The 20209-nt window shown below is 40.4% G+C and overlaps 2 protein-coding genes across 2 annotated transcripts in view; one reads left to right on the top strand and one right to left on the bottom strand.

Annotated features, from left to right (window-relative positions):
* Window positions 1-9900, top strand: part of LOC101165261 (procollagen C-endopeptidase enhancer 2) — a 14859-nt gene extending 4959 nt beyond the window's left edge. Inside the window, exons 3-9 of the mRNA XM_011487535.3 lie at window positions 675-933; window positions 1153-1277; window positions 7066-7202; window positions 7290-8023; window positions 8113-8193; window positions 8294-8464; window positions 9552-9900. Coding sequence (XP_011485837.1) covers window positions 675-933; window positions 1153-1277; window positions 7066-7202; window positions 7290-8023; window positions 8113-8193; window positions 8294-8464; window positions 9552-9682 — 1638 coding nt within the window. The 3' untranslated portion in view covers window positions 9683-9900. The remainder of the gene's footprint in view (window positions 1-674; window positions 934-1152; window positions 1278-7065; window positions 7203-7289; window positions 8024-8112; window positions 8194-8293; window positions 8465-9551) is intronic.
* A 391-nt stretch (window positions 9901-10291) lies between these two features.
* Window positions 10292-19610, bottom strand: LOC101165594. Its single transcript, XM_004079817.4, has 5 exons — window positions 19524-19610; window positions 16627-16712; window positions 16493-16543; window positions 16227-16418; window positions 10292-12616 (listed from the first exon to the last, which is right to left on the bottom strand). The coding sequence occupies exons 2-5, from the start codon at window positions 16703-16705 to the stop codon at window positions 12414-12416; spliced, it is 525 nt and encodes a 174-aa protein (XP_004079865.1). The 5' UTR covers window positions 16706-16712; window positions 19524-19610; the 3' UTR covers window positions 10292-12413.
* Window positions 19611-20209: the final 599 nt, after the last annotated feature.

Genomic DNA, 20209 nt, shown 5'->3' with positions numbered 1-20209 from the left:
GACCACAAGATATGAGGATCTTCTTAACACCCAACTGTAAAGTTTATGTTTGCTTTTGATTTAAGGTGTTATGAAAAACCCTATCAAGTTCTTCCATCCAAATTTTGGATTTGGAATTTTATGCTCTCGCGGGCCACATTTGGCCCCCGGGCCTTGAGTTTGACACATGTGGTTTAAGGCAATGTTTCTATGGCAACCACTTACACCAATCAGTAGTGAGCTTGTTGGAAGTTCCCACCCCCACCGCTTAAAAGCTACACGACATCTACAAATCAAACATTTCAAATGTTGGACTTGGTGGCCAGCAGGCATTTGATTGGTCAGTTTTTGTAACAAAGAAACAATATAGTGAAAAGAAATAGGATTAACAAGAAGTTGAATAAAGGTATCAGAACGAGAGTTGTTATTCTAACCAATAGAATGGCTGAGTAAAAGCTGTTTATTTCTCTACAGAAGTCTATTTTGGCTTCTTGGAGCCAGCAGCTACTTCCTGTTTGGAATGGAGGAATTGGAGGGGCTCATTCAGTCCAGTTCTCATTTACAGTCAATGCAATAAACAAAAAAAAAAATCCTTAAATTTGTCTTAAAGCGTGGCCACCCTAAGCTGTTGCTAAACAAAAGGGAAACCGATGGACGGTTTTCAGCTTTCACGTGTCCTTTCTTCAACCCTCCAGGTCCCAGAGGGTCACGTGGTCATGTTGTCATTCCGCCTCTTTGACCTTGAGGCTGACCCCACCTGTCGCTACGACTACCTGGACGTTTACAACGGCCACTCTCGCCTGGTGCAGAAGCTGGGGCGCTTCTGCGGGACCTTCAGGCCTGGAGCTCTCATCTCCACCTCCAACACGATGATGCTGGAGATGGTGTCAGACGACGCCACTGGAGGAAGGGGGTTCTTGGCGTCCTTCAACGCAGGGAAGCCACACATGGAAGGTGTAGACTTAAAGCTACAGAATCTCATCAGCTCCTCAATTTTTTAGACCGTTGAATCTAATGCAACCCATGAGGGAGGAACATCATCCTCAGTGGAGTAAACAAACCACCGCAGGATTCTGCAATCACTGTTTTGCAGTCATCTTAGAACAGCATAATGTCTTTTTAATGATGCTCATAAAGCAGCTTCCTCTTATTACGGGGCTTCCTCATCCACAGAAAACCAATTTTGTGGAGGGCGGCTGACCAAAGCGCAAGGTTCTGTCAAGACGCCCAACTGGCCCAACTCTAATTACCCAGCAGGTATCAGCTGCTCCTGGCACATCTCTGTGGAGCCAAGCAACGTAAGTTCACCATTCTGCACTCTCTGAATGTTGTTGTGTGGCTGGCCAGTCTTTTTTTTTAAGTTGACAAGACCACCTTTAGATGCACGCCACATGCAACAATAAACCCAAGGAGGAACCCGTCTCTTCTGTCAGCCAAGAACATTCAACTAAAACCTTATTGAGGAGGATTATGCCTAGAAAAACATTACATAAAACTGCGTAATTTTTAAGAGTACATTTGGATTTTAGAGTGTTGAGCTGTTTCACATAAGTCACCTAACTCTTGTTGTGCTTCAACAACCTTTAAAGTCACCAGATTTCCTCATTTACATTAGTTTAGACTGCAAACATGTGGTAAATTTGTTTTATAGTATTAAAACAGTCCAATATAGTAATACCAGTGTGGAAAATGTATCTGAGAAACGTTTCAAGCACACAACTGAATCTACTCAATAGAGAAGCAGTTCTAAAGCTGCGTTCACACCGAACTCATGTCCAGTTTCAATTTTAAGTCGATGTACAGACGCCATCAGAGGTCCTGTGGCACGATTCGAGCGTCGAGCATTCGGTGGTGGTCTGACAGGAGCACATTTTGAGTGATACTTTGGCGCAAGAGTTCAAATATCTGAACTTTGTCAATCAGGAAGTCACCTTCATCTCTTGACGCCTTGATCATTTGATCAGCGGGTAGAGTCCAAAACCAACATGGAGGAGAATCTGATCGTTACCGTTTATTCTCATGAACTTCATGATATTTTTTTGTTATTCGTATTTAGACAATAAGAAAAATGTCCTCTAATTTAATTCTTAAACAGCCTTTTAACTTTCTTGGACTATCACTGAAAGCAGCCGGCACTCAGAAGTACTGCCGGCAGTAGATGGAACCCAGATAAACCCAGATAGGGAGACGTGTTTACTGAAGCTTTTGTAGAACTCTTGATGTACCTGATTGCACAATTTTCCCTGTGTCTTGTAAATGAAATCTACAATAAGGCTTCTATGTAGCGATGAGGCTAAAAAACTTTGGACAGCAGATCCTCCCACATGCGGCAGGAGGTTTATTTGGACATTTGGACAAGCGTCCAGCAGCAAATTTTGACGTGCATCCAAAGAGACGCGGTGGATGCAAATTTGATGAGCCAATTGCTGATTTGAACGTAGCAAAAGGTAAAACAGACTGAAGGTTTTAGCAAAGTTTACAGAAAAACCCAGTAAATAAAGTACTTTTTGTGGGGCAGAGCACATGTGTTTAAAGGGCCTTTAACATGCTATTCTAAAGCCTTTTATAGTAAACCATATCCATGTATATGATAATATATTACACCTTTGGTACATTAAAGAACACATTTTACTAAATATTAGTTATTTACCTGTGTTAGTTTTCCAATGTGGAAGTAAGACGACTCGATCTCTGAGGCTCCGCCCATTTCATGATGTCAACCTAGAGTCAGACTCTGCAGCGTGTCGCGTCTCACCCACGAAAACAAACAACATCGGAACTTCTGCAAAGATATATGTGCATATTGTGCTTATAAAGGAAAAGGGTGTTTGCTGAACACCGATATCTCCACGGAGAAAGTGTGTGTGTGTTAGCCTGGGGGCGGTGCTGGTAATGCAGACTCTTCCTGGAAGGGGCTGTTCCTCACAATGTGAGAATCCGCTCCTTTTCATGGATTGGGAGGGGCTGGTGCTCAGAGAGCAGGTTTTTTTTGAAAGTAGTACTCTGAAATTAAAAGCTCAAAAAAATTGATTTTGCATGATATAGGACCTTCAAAGTATACTTTTTGTTAAACCCTTTATCAGCCTGCATTCCTCTAATAAACTTGGCATCTCCTCTTCGTAATGAAGCAGTGACGTGATCAATTCTGTTTTTTAGAGATACGCTGCAACATGCAAATCCCTAAAATAAGCTCAAAGGTCCACCTCCTGCTACCACAAATGCACACAGGCACTTCTAGATGACAAATGTTCAACATCAGAGGCTGAAAATTAGAAGCTAACAAAAACAACTTCACCCTCTTGACACCATTTAGGATTGACTAAAACCATCAGCTATTTCCAGCTCATGAGAAACCCTCTCCTCAGTTCAAAGCCAGAAGCTAAGATAGACAAATGTAATGTTCCTTAACAACTCGCTCCTAACAGATAGCACATCCTTTGAACTGCACCAGCATGTGGTATAATGAGCAACTCCATGATTATGACAGGAACAACACCCAAAGATGAGAAAAAGGATTAACATGGATGCATCACTCTGACACTTCAAAGAGGGAGACTTTGGCAGAATAGTGGCCTAAAAGATGCTCTTTAGTCAACTAAAAACATTGCAAAATTGATTTGATTACAAAAGTTCAACCAGGACGAGCTTTCCTTTAGGCTGTAGTAGCATAGCATTTTACAATACAGTGATCCCTCGCTATAACGCGGTTTACTTTTCACGGTTTCGCTACTTCATGGATTTGCATCGTGCATTGTGTTCTGCATTCTGATTGGCTAAAAAAGTCACTCAGCTTCTTCTCTACCTGTGCGTCAATAACGTTGCAGTTTAATATGTACACGTACGTAAAACAGCTTGCCAAATTTACATTATGTACGTGCAAATTCTCTTGATGTTGGCATGTCGGTGTATAAGGATGTTTTTGATGTTTTTGGGAAGAAGAAAAAAGAGCGACACCAACTGCCGATCACTATGTTCTTCTTCTCCCGAACAAACACAGCTGCACCGCGGGCTGCAAAAGAAGAAAACACTGCAGAGCGGAGTCAGGATGCAGCGGCTCAGTCTGGACTTAGAGCAGTTAAATACACCCGAGTCACTATTTGTCCCACTGTACTTTTTTTAATCATTATTTTATAATGACAATTCTTCGGGTCGCGGTGGACGGGGCTAATCTCCGCGATTTGAAGCCTTCTGTTCACATTGATGATTAAAATTATTATTTGACAGTACAGAACAGAAGTTATTTGTAGAAAAAAACGTTTCTAAGGTACTTTTATTGGTGAAACAAATGCTTGAGCCTGTAAAATAGTTTGTTCTGTCTTTTCAATGTATAATAGAGTATTTAATTGTATAATAATTGTTAAAAGATATAGAGGTTTCTACTTCACGGTTTTTGCCTATCACGGGTTCTTTCTGGAACGTAACCCCCGCGAAAAACAAGGGTTTACTGTACTGCTATTAAGATATTTTTTAAGTAAAACACAAAAATATAAACACTGCTCAAAAATCAAAGAGAACGCTAGGAAAACACATCCTACACCTGAACGAATAAAACATTCTTTTAAAACGCTTTATTCTTTACAACCACACAAAAATGAATAATGGAAATTCAATGTATTAGCCTGTGGAGGTCTAGGTGTGGAATTATTCTGAAAATAAAAGTGGGAAAACACACTACAGGATGATCCAACTTGGATGTAATGTCTTTGAAACGAGTCAAAATGAAGCTCGGTGCTGGGTGTGGCCTCCACATGCCCTTATGACTTCCCTGCAAAGCCTGGGTTTGCAGGGATCCATCTGCCGCCTGATGCGGCGGCAGATGGATCTCTTGGGGGATCTCCTCCCACACCTGGACCAAAGCATCCGCCAACGCCTGGACAGTCTGTGGTGCAATGGATGGACCAGGACATGATGTATCAGATGTGCTCGCCTTGCACGCCCGTGAGTCGATGCGTCCTTGGGCAAGACACTGACCCCCACCTTGCCTCTGGTGGTAGGCGGGCGCCAGTGTTTGGCAGCGGAGCCGCCACCAGTGTGTGAATGTGTGTGTGTGACTGGGGGAATGGGTCTGTGACTGTAAAGCGCTTTGGGCCTTGTAGGTAGAAAACCGCTATATAAGTAGACGCCATTAACCATTTGCTCAGTTGGATTCAGATTTGGGGAACCAGTCTATTACATCAATAGCTTAGTCTAGCAGAAATGCCTGACACACTCCAGCCACATGTGGTCTAGCATTGTCTTGACTTAGGAGGAATCCAGAGCCAATTACAACAGCATACAGACTCACAAGGTGTCTCAGAATCTCATCTAGGTACAAATATCTACCAATTGATCTGACTATATACACAGTACAGACCAAAAGTTTGGACACACCTTCTCATTCATTTGAATGAGGTGTGTCCAAACTTTTGGTCGGTACTGTGTGTGTGTCGTGTGAATTAATAGTATTTTTGTAGTAGTACATAATTAGAACAGATAAGGCGTTGTATTGTGAAAACAGAAAGCAGCAACAATTGCGTTTTGTGTCCTGCTGTAAACCGTGTTATGCGGGGCGGCATGACATTTTAAACCACAGCTCTGTAGACGGGGCTCGAGAAGTGCATGCTTGTCTGAGTGAGGCATGTGAATCTGCCCGGGCCTCAACAAACACTCCTGCGGGCCAGAATTGTTCTTCGCCAGAGACCCGACGCGCAGGGGAGCTCCTGCCGGCCCCGCTGCGCGCCTGGAGAAGAAAGAAAGAAAAAAGAAATTGCGCTCAGTGTGGTTAAACACAGTAACGTATGTTTCAGAGGGTGTTCTATTGGCTGTTCTACATGTCAATCAAGTGACATATTTCACACCAAGAATGATTATTCGCTGACAGCTTTTGAAAAAACATGTTTTCCTTCTTTTGTTAATTTATCTTTAATGGCCCGGGATCTACCAACACATCCTTTGCCATTGACCAGTCAACGTAATGAGCATCCCCGCTGTACAGCCTGCCAAAGAAATGCCACGCCAAACCATTACAAAGCCACTGCCAAACCGGTGGTGTTGAACAATGTTGCAGCCAGGAAAACATTCTTCGCAGCGTCTCCTGACTCACGTGTGTTCAGTGTGAACCTGCTTTCATTTGTGAAGAGCACAGGACGCCAGTGGTAAATTTGCCAACCTCTAGCAAATAGCGAACATCTTGCATGTTGCACAACTCCCACCTGTGGACGTCGGGCCCTCATACCACCCTCATGGAGTCTGTTTCTAACAGTCTCAGCAGACATGTGCACATTTGTGGCCTGCTGGAGGTCATTTTGCAGGACTCTGGCACCGCTCGTCCTGTTTCTCCTTGCACCGAGGAGGCGGTAATGGCATCATGCAGGTTTGTTGCCCCCCTACGGCCTCCTCCACATCCCCTGCTGTACTGGCGTGTCTCCTGGAAGCCCCTGAACGCTCTGGACACTTCGCTGACAGACACAGCAAACCTTTTTGCTACAGCTTGCATGTGCTGCCCAAGACCATGCAATACCTGGGCCACTTGTGTAGGTTGTAGACGCTGTCTCATGGTACCGTTGGAGTGACAATAATGTCAGCATTCAAAAATCACCAAAATAGCAGCCAGAAAACATAAGAATGGAGAAGTTGTCTGTGGTCGCCTTTATTGGAGTCTTTTCTATCATTTCCACCTGTTGTCTATTCCACTTGCACAACAACATGAACTTGATAGTCAGTGTTGCTTCCTCATTAGACAGTTTGATTACACTTGAAGTAACATTGTGTCATACAGTATAAACAGTTTGTTTTTTAATAATTGTGGGGAAAAATAACAGACTTTTTTTCCAATTAAGGCAGAAGGGTTCTGTTGCAACAAAAAAAAAGGTCCATAAATGCGTGTGTGTCAGAGAGTGCGGCAGCTAGAAATGAAAGCCCTCATTGAAGGAACGCAGGCGTGTCAAAACTGCAAGATGCAGAAAGGAGGGGAGAGGAAGGGAGTAAATGCCCCTTTTTATTTGAAAGCTCCTCCTCTCTGTTTTACTGTGTCAACACTTGTATGCTTCTGCTGAAAGTCAAACATGTCCCGACTTACTAAAGTTCAGAGCTGAAATGTTTTTCCAGGTGATTGAAGTGAAGTTTGAGAAGATGGATTTGGAGGCTGATACGTACTGCCGTTATGACTATGTGGCATTGTTTAATGGAGGAGAAAGGGACGACTCAAGGAGGATTGGAAAATTCTGCGGCGATAGACAGCCGGGGTGAGATGATTGCTCCAACGAGAGTTTCCCCTGCTCAGCATGACTCTTGATCTAATATGTTTTTTCCCCCCTTCCTATCTAATGTAGAACTATAGTGACAAATGGAAACGAACTCCTTGTTCAGTTTGTGTCGGATCTTAGTGTAACTTCGGATGGATTCTTGGCATACTACACCAGCGTGCCCCGTGGGTCCCGTACCCCCACTGCAGGAGGGGACTTTCTTTACAGTCTCAAGACCCCTTCTACAACAAGCAAACCAACTGTAAAGCCCAACAGACCGATCAAACCAACACCAACTACTAGACCATTTTTGAGAACCACTCCAAAACCTACTCAGAAACCAACAATAAAGCCAACCCAAAAACCAACCAGGAAGCCAACTTCAAAACCAACAACCAAACCAACCACAAAACCAGCTCCCAAACCACCCCTGAGACCCAGACCAGGCCTTGTAGTCAAACCCACCCCTAAAACCATTAAAAGACCGTCAGGGAGAATACCATTGGTGAAGAAAATCCCACTTCATAGAGCTACTCCCAAGCCTTCAGTCAAGCCCACATCTAAACCCAAACCAACAAAAGCCACACCCAAGTTACCTGATAGAAAACCCACCAAAAAACCCACGGTCAGACCCAAAGTCATAAAAACAACTGCTAAACCAAGCACAATGCCCACATCCACACGTAAACCTCTGTTAAAAACTAAAACCACCACAAAACCTCGAGTGAAACCAGTAAAGACAACTCCAAAGACTGTCGTTAAAGTCAAACCGTCGGTACCGAGCAAGACGGTAACAAAAAAGCCTTCCGTCAGCAAGAAACGTGAGTGAAACCAAAGAATATCAAACCTTTACCATTGGAATATCAAGCAAGAATGTGCACTTATTGTTTGCCGTGTGCATTTCCTGCAGCTTTACCACTGAACCCAATATGCACACAACCCTGTAAGAGGACAGGAACCCTCCAGTCAAACTTCTGTCCTCATAGTTTTGGTGAGTTCCAACCTGAATTGTCACAAAACCTTCTTTAAAACAGATATATTACTGTTTAACATTCTTTTTTTGCTAAATAATCCCCATCCTTCTCCTGTAGTCATCACTGGCAAAGTCACGTCCGTAAACAATGGTCCAAGGGGCTCGGCCACAATTGAGGTGTCGCTGATCAAGGCCTACAAGACCGGACAACTCAAAATAACGAAGTCGGGACCGGTCAAGACAGTGGTGCTCACCTCAACCTGCAAGAGATGTCCTGGAATTGTCAAAGGTACAGTGCAGGGTTGAGCATTAAAAGCCTTTTACTGCCTTAGATGAGGGACTCATAATATTCAAACTTTGGAGCTGTGGTGCAGAGTCAAAGTGGCCGACCTCTGGTGGGAAGGTTGAAGGTTTGGTGACCGCCTTGCCTGCCCGTGTGTCAAATTTGTGCAAGACAGTCGAGCCCACATTGCTACTGGTGGTTACAAGTTGACGCTTTGCCATCAGTGTGTGAATGTTTGTGTGCATACGTGAATAGGACTGTGACTGAGAAGCACTTTGGGCTTTAATCAAGAAAGAAAGGGGCTAAATACATTTACGCAATTCACCATAACTGAAAGCTTTATTGGCCTGTCTTGTTTTTGATTTGACCAAACCAAAGAATTTATAGCTTTTGTTGTCAAAGCTGTGTGAGCAAAGACTTGTAAAGAGTTATACACTGTATGTTATGTAATATTGCAAAAATTCTAGGAAAAGAAGCAGCTGAAAGACGCTTTCGCTATTTAAGAGAGAAGCACTTTAACTCTTTAATACTGGAGATGTCGCCGGCGACAGTAAATAACTTGTGTTCTTCAAACTACCTTAAATCTTTTACACAATGAATGCAATTCTAACGGATTCTGAAGCTGCAGAACCAGTGGGTTTACGTTAATTTCTTAAAAAGTTTACAGTAGAAATGTGTTTGTACAACTAATGTCATTCCAACAGAATTGGAAGCTGCTTTTCAGTGGGTTTATGTTAGATGCAGAATTTGGAATTACGGAATCTAGCTAATTCCAACGAATCCTGAACATGCTTTTTTACGAGTCATACCCAGTTGGTTTGCAATAATTGTATAAACAATTAACTATTGTTAAGTGTTGTATATTAATGCAAAGTTGCTTTTCTCAGCTTTCAGAATCTACTGGATGTACGCTAATCGCACAATGGTCAAACAGTTGTGGTCATTCAAAGAACGTCAACATTGAAACTAAAGTTCTGGTTTTAAAGGGTTAAAGCCCGTGACAATTCTCCTCATTTGGTGATTTTGAGATACAAAACACAAAATAGTGCCTTTCAGCAGTTCCCTCTGTGTTCTCTGTCCACTCTTTGTTCAGGTCGAAACTATGTACTGATGGGAAATGTGGATGAGCGGGGCAACGGCCTCCTGAGCCCCTCCAGCTTCACCCTCCTCTACAAGCCCGTTCACGCCAAACCACTGGACATGCTTTCAAAAACAGCCTGCTGACATCACAGCTCCATCAGCCAATCGGGAGACAGGAAATATTTTCAAGCAACCCTCTTGAAGGAATTGTTATGCAATCAACATGTGGCTGGAAAAAAGAAAAACTTTAACATTTTAAACGCTCAAAGTATTGCATTTAAATTTTGTATGTAAATGGTACAGTATATTATTCAAGCAACATAATGTTAGAAAGTTACCAATAAACACATTTTTTGATCTAATTTTTGAGTTTTGGCTTTAAAATAAATAAATAAATAAAAGGGTAAAAGAAAATATTTAAACAAAAATTCAGAGTTATGTATGAAAGACAAATGTGACGGTTCAATTTTTCACCCAACTTATAAAGCTCTACGAGTTGTGCACTAATGAGCCCAATGTCAACCATTCCACTCCACTGAATCCTTTCTTGCTCAAAACATTTCCACAGTTCCTTCAATGTGATGTGAGAAAACCTTTACATTGAAGACCAAATGTGGGCATTTGATTTGAAAACAAGTCAACACTGGGCAAAATGCAGCACAATTACCCCAAATTATAATACTCCCACCACAAATAACAGTTGGGGAAAAAAAATGTTTCAAATGCAAAACTAAATAAATACGATGACGTAAAGAGGTTTCAATGACTTTATTGAAATGCAGAGCAGCAGCAGGTAGAGGCTTTTTTGGGGAATCTTTGGAGTCGAGCAGAATCCAAAGGCAGCTTTGGTCGGCTCAGACTCTGGTGGTGGAGGACTGCTGTGCTTCAACTCAGCCAACGGTAGGAAAAAAAAACAACACACAGAGGCCAAAGGGTTTGTGTGTACTCTGGAGACAAGGAAAAGGGTACGGAGAGCTCTCTGTTGACAGGAGGCTGTTGTTAAGCTAAGGTTTTTGTGATTTCATTGTGGTGCTTCGGGTCAGCGTGTACTGAGAAAACAGTCAAGGGGAATTGACACCTGCTGCTGTTCAGCCACTCTTTCTGATAATCTAATCTAAGTGGAAGTCTGAGCTGAGAACAAGACGAGCAGCAGATAGAACCACAAGTACCACGAGGTTCTGTTAGTACCACAAAGGGACTAACAGAACCTGATAGACAGGGGGCGGGGCATCTTCTAAGAATTCCTTTTAAAACCTGATATCAATGGTTTAAATAAAGATAAACTAAAGACTCTGATCATCATTTGATCAAAGCGTTTTTTTTTTCTTCAAAATTATAAGTATGCTGTTTTAGCCTAAATAAAACAACCTGTGTTGTTTTCTAGGACATCGTTTCTAATGAACTCAGTAGAAGTTCATTAGAAACTCACCTCTGAGTTGGGGGCGGAGCAAACCCACCCCGTCCTCACCTTACTGAGAGTCCTCTGGTTACGCTGTCTCTCCTGCTACCTTACAGCCCCTCACACCCTCAACCTACCGCCGCAACAAAACTGGCGAGCAATATTGGAGCCGTCCAACCCTACAGTTTTTTTTTTTACCAAATGCCAGCTCATACGAGGAAAACAAAGACGTAAATTGATTTAGTCGGAGGAAGAAGCTTGTGGCTCAACCAGTGTATACGTTCTACATCACAAATACAATATTTGTCTCATAGCATTCTTTTGTCCGGAGTCACACCAATTTGAATTAAATAAAAAAAAGAAAACCCGATTTTGAGCTTCATTTCCTTCATATATGGCCTCCAACAGAAAAATGCCTCAAGGACATGTTAAAAACATGGAGTGGGTGTTTAAAATGAACACAGACAGACTTACGACCATCACAGGAGCACCAACCTTTCATGTTGGATGAGAAAAGAAGCCACAGTGATAAGATGTGACCTGGAAAAACCTCCATTTTAGGAACCACCTCAATGTTTGTCGTGTGGGGAATGAAGCATTTTGCTTGATATCGTGAGGATTACTCAAGTTCTACATGTGATCCTTTTGGAAATCAATCACTTTACATCCATAAAAAAACCCAAAAGGTGATATTTTTAAGTTTTCATACATTTAACACATTTTTTAAGGCATTTCTTTGTGTTTTTGATGGTATTTAAACAAAGTTTGTTGTGCTATGTAGATATTTTTTCTTTTGATTTCCCTCTTTAATTAAATTTTTCTTATTATAAAATATTTAGTCCAATCCAATTATTTATCCTCTTAAAATGATATTTTTGGTGCGTTTCTTCATGAAGCCCCGTCTCATTTGTAGCTTACATCATCATCTGAGCATGTGGAAAAGATGGAAAGATAATTTTTTCACAAAGACAGATTGGTTTGTTTTGCTTTTTCTGAATGTTTTTAATGCAGTTCATGGTTTTCTAGCACAAATAGTTTGTTGGTTTTTCTTGAAACTATCAAACAAACTAAACATTTTGTAATTTGCCTAGAAATATTTGACTAGAAATATTTGACTAGAAAAACAAAGGTTTTATACTAATAAGGTTTTATTATTATTCTCTTTGAATTTTCCCCACTGTTACCCTTGGATTAGAATAGACCTTTTTTGTGTCATTTTTAGCTTAAAAATGAACTAGAGTTAATATAAGAGGAAAAATAAACCTTACATGTTCTGCAGAGGCAGAAAACCCAGAATGAGAAAAACATGTAGACATAAACTCTCCTAAAACCAGTGTTAAAAATGTCCCAAACTTTAAGTAAATGTCTTTGAAGATGCTGAAAAAACTCTTTTCAGATATTTTTTTTTTTACCTCCAACCTTATCTCTGAACTTGACAGAACATGGAATTCAAAAACTCGGCGAGCTGCAGGACCTTTAGTGGTCGTCTGGGTCAGCCTTGCAGAGGCAGGTGCAGAGAAGGCAGCAAACCCCGCCGAACATGAGGAGGCCCGCGAGGATGTAGACCAACGTCGAGGTCCAGAACGCAAACAAGTACACAGTTTTGTCGCAGTAGAGCTCCGTGCTGTTGGAGTTCTTGTTGTAGTTGGGCTCGTAAATGGAGTAAATCCACACATTACCTGATAAAAGACAAAGAAAAAAGGCTGAGTGAAAGGGATTCAAACTTTCCTCCTATACACCAGCTTTTATTTTGAAGGAGAAAAGTCTTTTTTTTGTTTTCTACTAATATTTTTCAAGTTTCTCTTTGAATTGTCATCAATTTTACCCTTCAGTTAGAATAGACTTTATTTAATATTATAGAAACTCCTGTATTCTTAAAAAAAAAAAAAAGTATTTCTTTTGTGTTTACATCTTGTTTACGCTTAGATTTCCTGACAGCGTCTCCTTCCATCATCACCACGCAGAAACATATCGATTCTTCGGCTGCCATCCAAACTAGGACAACAGTCTTTGTTTTACAGGATTCCAGAATAAAAGTGTCATTTCAAACCTAAAGGCCCAGCAGCTTTTAAACATTTGGAGCAAATAGCAAATATTCCTCGGATTTTCTACAAAATAAAATGATCAAAAAAAAGAAGCTCAATCTTAAGGCATCAGTGAGCGGCGCTGGGTCCGAATCGGTCTGAGCCACCGTTTCTATGGCAACCACCCACTCTCGCCAATCAGGAGAAACTTGAGAGCGAGTCCAATGAAACGTTGGCCGTGAGACCGCATCCTTTGATGGAGGCATCTGATTGGTCCGTTTATAACTTCATAAACAAAACAAAACAAAATCTTAAAAATACCATTTTCATCAGAGTGGGCCTTCAAAGATTGAGGTTTACGTGTTTAAAAAGATTTAAAAGGCAGTATAACAATAACAAATGAAAGGATGAAATCCGGTTCGGTTTCTGTTGGCTTCTCCGATGTGTGAAATGAAACCAGACGAGCGGTTCCCGTTGGTCTCGGTGAGCCAAACGTGGCGCTCGGCAGAGTGGCGGCAGCCGAGCCGAACATGTGAGTCTTCCCCGCCGTCACATGGCTGACAGTTGGTGGGACCCAGCGGTGGCAGCTCCCTCGCTGAGCCAGGACTGCTCCTCTGACTCATTTCACACAAAACACTCGAGGAGTACAACGGTGGGAGTTCATCAGGGCCATCAATCCCAGTGGGGAGGAAAAGAATAGAAAAAAAGGACAAAGATGGACACCTAGTGGCTGATAAATGCCACTACATTTCAAATAGTTGGTGACCATCACCCGTGGGCCTCAGGTCAGAGATTTTAGCCCACCAGCTTCAGGTCAAAACCTCCACGGAGAGTCTTGGATGGAGCCTCAGGACTCTTCTCTGTCCTTACGTGCCAAAATGCCAGTCAGATATTCAAATGACATTTTTGAGGCTTAACTGATGCTGGCAGCTTCTTTGAGCCCGAGGCAAATTCCGCCCGTACCAGGGCGGTGCTTAGCATCCGAGCAGACACCCCCCCCTCATCTGTGTGCTCACTTATCGGGCCGCGCTGCTCTGGAGCTTCACACACAGCTGATAGCATTCAAAGCAGGCGTTTGTCGGTTTAAGCCTTTTGCCACCGGCTTCAGAGCTGAAATACGCCAACTGGTCTATTGAAATTTACACTGTCTTGTTTTTATTTTATAGTTTTGTAGGTATGTGCTGCAAAATAACCCAACATTAATACATTTCTGTTTGAGATGCAACAAGAAAATGTGGCTCCAAAATGTGAAAAAACGTTGGACGTCTGTGTTTATAATATTACCATCTGTAATAAACTTTGTTCATGTCGATTCTAGGGATGGGTATCGTTAAGGTTTTAACGGTACTACTACTCTTATTGATACTGCTCATCGATCCGGTATTTTAACGATACTTTTTGAGAACGAAAAATACATAAATAAATAACAAATTACGAACATGAAGTGTTTTATTTCCTCATTATGCAACGCATGTGTTTTTTTTTTAAACATTTTACTTTATACATGAGAATGTTCCAGACAGGATATTTATTTAATTACTTAATGTAATTATTTTTATTCTTTATGAGCGTGATGTTTCCTTTGATCTTTTGTCCACAACCTTGAATAAAGTTTTCTGTCTGTCAAACACCAAAAGTTAAGTTAAGTTAAGTTAAGTTAAGTTAAGTTAAGTTAAGTTAAGTTAAGTTAAGTTAAGTTAAGTTAAGTTAAGTTAAGTTAAGTTAAGTTAAGTTAAGTTAAGTTAAGTTAAGTGATGGAAACAAATTCACTTCGATGCAGACTCCTTTCTAAGAATTTATTTTTCTTTAAATCCAGTAAACCCAATACATTATATTAATTTTATGGATGACAACTATCATTACTTATTAATTATTATTATTATTTTTATTATTATTATTATGTATTAGGAAGCAGCTGTTAGTTTGTTGCGGGTCTGGAATCAGTGAGTCTAAGCCGCGCCTTTCTACCTATTCGTTGTTTGTTTATTTACTTAATAGTTTGTTTTAAAATTTTACTTAATTTCCGTATTGTTTAAGGGTTTTTGCCGCCCTTCTCTGACTTTAAGCCCCGCCCCTCTAAACTCCTTTGAATGCCCCTGCTTCAGATATTTTCCACATTATCCGTCGCTCCATCAATGAATGGTTTCTTTTTGAACTTATGTCCTCAATGTGGCTGTCAGTCAGTCATTTAGTAACCGTTTCACAATTACTCCAGAGCTGGTTTTGGGACACGCTGCATAGCACCTTCAAAATACCTGTACAGCTACATTCTCATCGCCCTCGGCAACGCTACTTCTAGCTGCCACTTTCAACGATAAGTCTATGTAGACGCTTGTTGAAATCCCCAAACATTTCACTCCACAGGACCTGAATGATGTGATCAGAGTGACTAATGTTTATTTCTCTTGTATTTGCTAAAGAATTGATGTAAAAAAAGAAAACAATTTTCTCCTAGTGCTGAGAAATATGTTTGTGCTTGATATGTGCTGCTAATATGAGAATCTCTTTTTTTTATAGCTTCTTTATGTTTCTTTTGCTTCACTTTTTATCTTTAAACAATTATGGCATTTGCAAGAATAGTCCTAAATTATGAGAAAAAACAATTCATAATTTTAAGAATATAAAGTAGTAAAATTATGAGACAAAAGTAATAATTTTAAGAAAATAAAGTCATCAGATTATGAGAAAAAAAGTCATACTTTTAAAAAAAAAGTTGTACTTTTACGAGAATAAAGTTATTTATTCATTTATTATTAATTAAATTTTTAACTTTATAATAAGTTCAAATTTGAGGTTACAGCCATAAATTTACCACACAAATTAATTAACCACAAGAAAAGAGCAAATCTGGTGTTTCAGTATGAGCGACATTGTAAGCCTTTACTTGAGCCTTTTCTTTCACAATTATGGAAATAGATGACTGGGCGTCGTCAGAAGAAGATTTCTGGCGGACGCCGTCGGCAGTATAGCTGCAGTGGTCCAAATGCATTATTATGGCGTATGGATTCTTGTGATAAACCAGAGCCTTATAACCTATAAATGGGTACATTGATTGATTTAGTCGGCATTTGGAGGTCACGACCAGATTTTTTATTTTTTTTTAAGCACGGCTTTGTCCTCATAAACTTACAACTTCTTTCTCATACTTTTCCTCTCGTGTACATATAGATATTTTCTTTCATGGAGGGCCTCCGTCGTTCATCCTAGTCCGTCACAGTGTTTGTTTTGGCATCTCTCCCTCGACCGACTGTCCCCAAAAACTCACCAGCGATGAACCAGCAGAAGAGGAAGAAGGTCGTCAGCGAGTTCCAGGCCGTGCAGAGGCAACTAAGCTGGTTGGAACCCTGAGTGCAGGGCAGGGCGGCCAGGATCACCAGCAGCAGACTAAAGACCCCCGACACGATCAGATAGATGGGGATGTAAGGCTGCAGCGGACAGTCGTTTAAGTTCACAGCACCTGGTGGACAGACGGTTTTATTACAGTGTACTTCAAATGAAGCGACTTTAGAACTTAATGGTTCTACTTCTCACCTAATGCGATCTGAGCGATGGGCATGGCGCAGAAAAGCACCTTTGAGCATACTGTAAGAGAAAAAATAAAACTATTTATAAAAAGTATGTGGCGAACAAAGATGGAGGCACAGAGTGCGGCTGTGGCATCTCACTTAGTGCGGGCAAGGGGACATTAGAAGACTTGGAGATCAAACCCCGGAACTTGTCATTTGACGCGTTCAGTGCAGACATCTTTCACCTGTAGGACAACAAACACAGGGTTCATCATCAGGACAGTTTTAATGGTCTTTTTACTCATTCCTGACCATTTCCTCATGGTTCATGTCCGTTTTGCTTCTCAAATGAAACGTTCTCACTCAAGGTTCGGCCTTCTCCTGGCTAAACGTTTTGCTTTAATCAACTTTTTGTTTGTCTTTTCTTAAAATGTATTCTGGAAATGCTATTATTATTATTAATTCACCAATTTACATTTTATTAAATAATTTCTAATATCACAAAAGAGGGTGGAATGTTTTGTTCATTTTGGACAAGAAAAAAAGAACTTCAATTGCTGCATTTTTCCCCAAGTTTTTTAATTTAAAATGTAACAGATAACAACTAAACTGGGTTTAAATTAAGGGGAAAAAATGTGCGTTATTTTCATATATTCTTCTCTTTATTATGTTTTCCCTCTGAACCAAAGGAAGTAAGAGAATATTGATCATATTGTGGTAAAAAAAGCTGTTTAACAATTTATTGTTCAAAGCATTTTCATAAATAAACACAGTATTCATTTACAACAAAAAATTTGACATGTTTAATGACAATTAATTATTCAGCTAAACAGCTAAATGAGAAAAAATGGCTAAATTCCTCCAACGGGAGGAATACAGTTTTCCCGCGCTTATTCGCGTTTTTGCAGATTTTTGTTTTCAGTCACATGACTCCTCTGGTTCGTCACAAAAACTCAGAAGACTCAAGACGCTTGAATGAGACAATGTTGCGTCCGCGGAGGGTGCTGCATAAATTTCTGGGGAGGGGAGTGTTGCATCGCCCCCCCAAGAGCTGGTTCTAGCGGTTCCTGAACAGCAAGAACCGAAGTTTGTGACCCTGCATGGAGAAACGCCATCAGCTGACCGTGAAGATATTCGTTAATTTTTTGTTAGTAATACGTAGGGCTGGGCGATATAGAATTTTTTTTTATATCACAGCATAGTTTTTTCCCCCCCATATCAGGCGATAACGGTTAATATCACGATATAATCCAAATAGTTACATTTGTCAAATTTGAACACACTTGACTCATGGGGGAAACGTATAATCTGTTTAGTTTCATACTTTAAACACAACAGATGCACTGAAGGAACACAATTAAAGCGTTCACGTTTCAAAAGGGAACACGAATCGAGCAGAACACTAAACTGTTTGATCAGATCAGAAAGAAAGCATTTACTCTACAAATAAATTCTAATGTATTCATATCTTACAGAACAAACAGAAAACTGTTAAACTAATCAACCTATGAAGCATGTTTTTGGATGTCGGGAGGAAGCCAAAGTTCCTGGAGAAAATCCACGCATGCACAAGGAGAACATGCAAACTCCACACGGAAAGGTCCCCCATTGGTGTTCTGTTTCTGGTCCCCCAGTGGGGACTTTTATATAACTCTTTTTTTTATGCGTTAGTGGATCTACGCTCCTCAGACGCCTGAATTCAGCCTCATGCACCAGCCCTCCTCCCCCTAAAACTGCCCCTAAAACTCCAGACAACAGGTTGAGTGACAGAACCCAAGGTTGACAAACGTCTCTGTGTGGTGCATTCACTGAGCTCCGGGCATTACCGGAATCCAAACACCCAGCCCAACTGCAGATGCCTGCGCAGTTGCAGCCGTGACTGAGCTAATTTGGAGTTTAGCAAGGATTTTAGCAACATGCTAGCTTTTTGGGACTAATTTGGCATCCACTAAGATTTGCTGAAGCTAATTTAAAGTTTAGCTAATATTTTAGCAACATCCAAGCTGTTTGGCTAATTTGACATCCACTGAGGTTCTCGTCCAATTTGCACTTTAGCTAATATTCCAGGAAGCTATCAACTTTAGCCTTTTTTTTAATCTGTAAACTTCAGAATTTTCATCTTTTAGTTTTAGCATATTCAGCGGCCAGATTGAGCAAACAGCATTTACACTTGCATAATTGCAAGTCATGCTATATATCTAGTTATTTATTGTTCTGTTTCCAAACAAAAATATTTGGCTTAACCTTGGAGAACCCACTGGGCCAAATTGTAGTTATTTATTTCATTTTATTCTTAATTTATTTATTGACGCTGTTAATTGCCGTTGCCCATAATGAACAAACCTAATAATAATAATAATAATAATGATCAAATTTAAAAAATAGAATTAATAGGGTTGTCAGTGGTTAATTTATTTTGAAGGACAGGAAGTTGTAGAAACTCCGGCAGGAAGTGCAGGATGGGAGCGTTTCACTACATTATTCATGATTCCTAAAAAGAAGTTCCACTTCATTCCAGCGCCAAACCCACCAAAACAAGTTGAACTACTGCAGTTAAAAACATGACCGGGCTAGAAAACTTTAACAGAGACGTGTTAAACCGGAACAACAAATAGTAGACATGCAGCAAAAAAGGAGCAATCCCACATTCTGACTGCAGCCCAGCAATTCAAAATGTGTGGGTTTTTGCCCTTAGAATTTTTGGCCACTACAAATTGCTAAATTGATTTTAAATACTAAAATAAAATGAAGTATTTTTTGTTTGATAAAAAAAGGTTCTTTCCAAAGTTCTTATTGAATTTCTTACATTTTGTTTCGTCCTGTGCATGAAAGCTGAGTTTTCGTCATTTTCTGTCTTTTTCCTAAGTTTCCCTATTAGTGAAAAGCAAACTAACACAGGTAACAACAATAAAGTCTTAAATTTAAAAGTTAGAAACTCGTCCATTTTGGTAAGCCTTTTTAAAACGGTCCAACTGCTAGAAATGAGGCTGAAAAACACTGTAAAAAAAATAGAGGATAATCCGGGTTTTACGGACCGAGTAAGGAAAATTACTCACCTTCGGGTTGAATCTGGGAGCTCTGTGTTCAGTGTGTTTCTGCTGCGTTTTTGACAACTGCGCAGCCGCGCCTTCAGGGGGCGTGGCCTACGGCCTCCTCCTATCATTGGCGCTCGCGAGGGCACGGTGACATCGAGTAGACCTTTAAAAAAAATACAACAACGTCCCAAAGAGACTGGGGAGAAAAAAGAACAAAAGAAAGACAAAAGTCATTTTCGGAATGTTGACTCACAAAAAAGCTTGTCATGGTCTTACTGCACGACAAAGAAGAGGAACAAAACAAATTCCTCCGACACTACCCACTGACAATTTTCTAGAAGGTAGGGATTCATTGTTTCTTTTGTTTCGAAATGATTTTTTAAACAGGATTTTAAAATAATATTTAACCTGTCCAAACCGTTTTCATTAAATGAAGCCATAAAACCCACTGTCAGATGAATTTTCATCATGTTGTCTCCTCAGAAATGCAATTTTGGTTTTAATTTGCTTTATGTATGACTTTCATCATCAGAAAAATACTCTAAGAAAAAATGTGCTACAAATGTCAAAAACACAGTGGAGAGTGGGTCTTTAAATGTCTTTTGTGAGTTTTGTTCTGAAGTATACAATTTGTTGTGGATGAGAGAATGACTCTGCATCTGTTGAAGGTCACTGAAGGGAAATGAAAGAAACATTTTATGTTTTCT

This window comes from Oryzias latipes, chromosome 18 (assembly GCF_002234675.1).
Source record: "Oryzias latipes chromosome 18, ASM223467v1".
Taxonomy (NCBI): domain Eukaryota; kingdom Metazoa; phylum Chordata; class Actinopteri; order Beloniformes; family Adrianichthyidae; genus Oryzias; species Oryzias latipes.
The sequence above is the reverse complement of the archived record's forward strand: the minus strand, read 5'-3'. Positions and strand labels throughout refer to the sequence as shown.

Bases quoted from the DNA above. Each gene is read 5' to 3' on its own strand.
- LOC101165594 (XM_004079817.4), bottom strand. From the start codon at position 16,705: ATGTCTGCACTGAACGCGTCAAATGACAAGTTCCGGGGTTTGATCTCC. The intron at 16,544-16,626 runs GTGAGATGCCAC...TTTCTCTTACAG, and splicing joins TGTCCCCTTGCCCGCACTAA to TATGCTCAAAGGTGCTTTTC. The intron at 12,617-16,226 runs GTGAGTTTTTGG...GTCTTTTATCAG, and splicing joins CTTCTGCTGGTTCATCGCTG to GTAATGTGTGGATTTACTCC.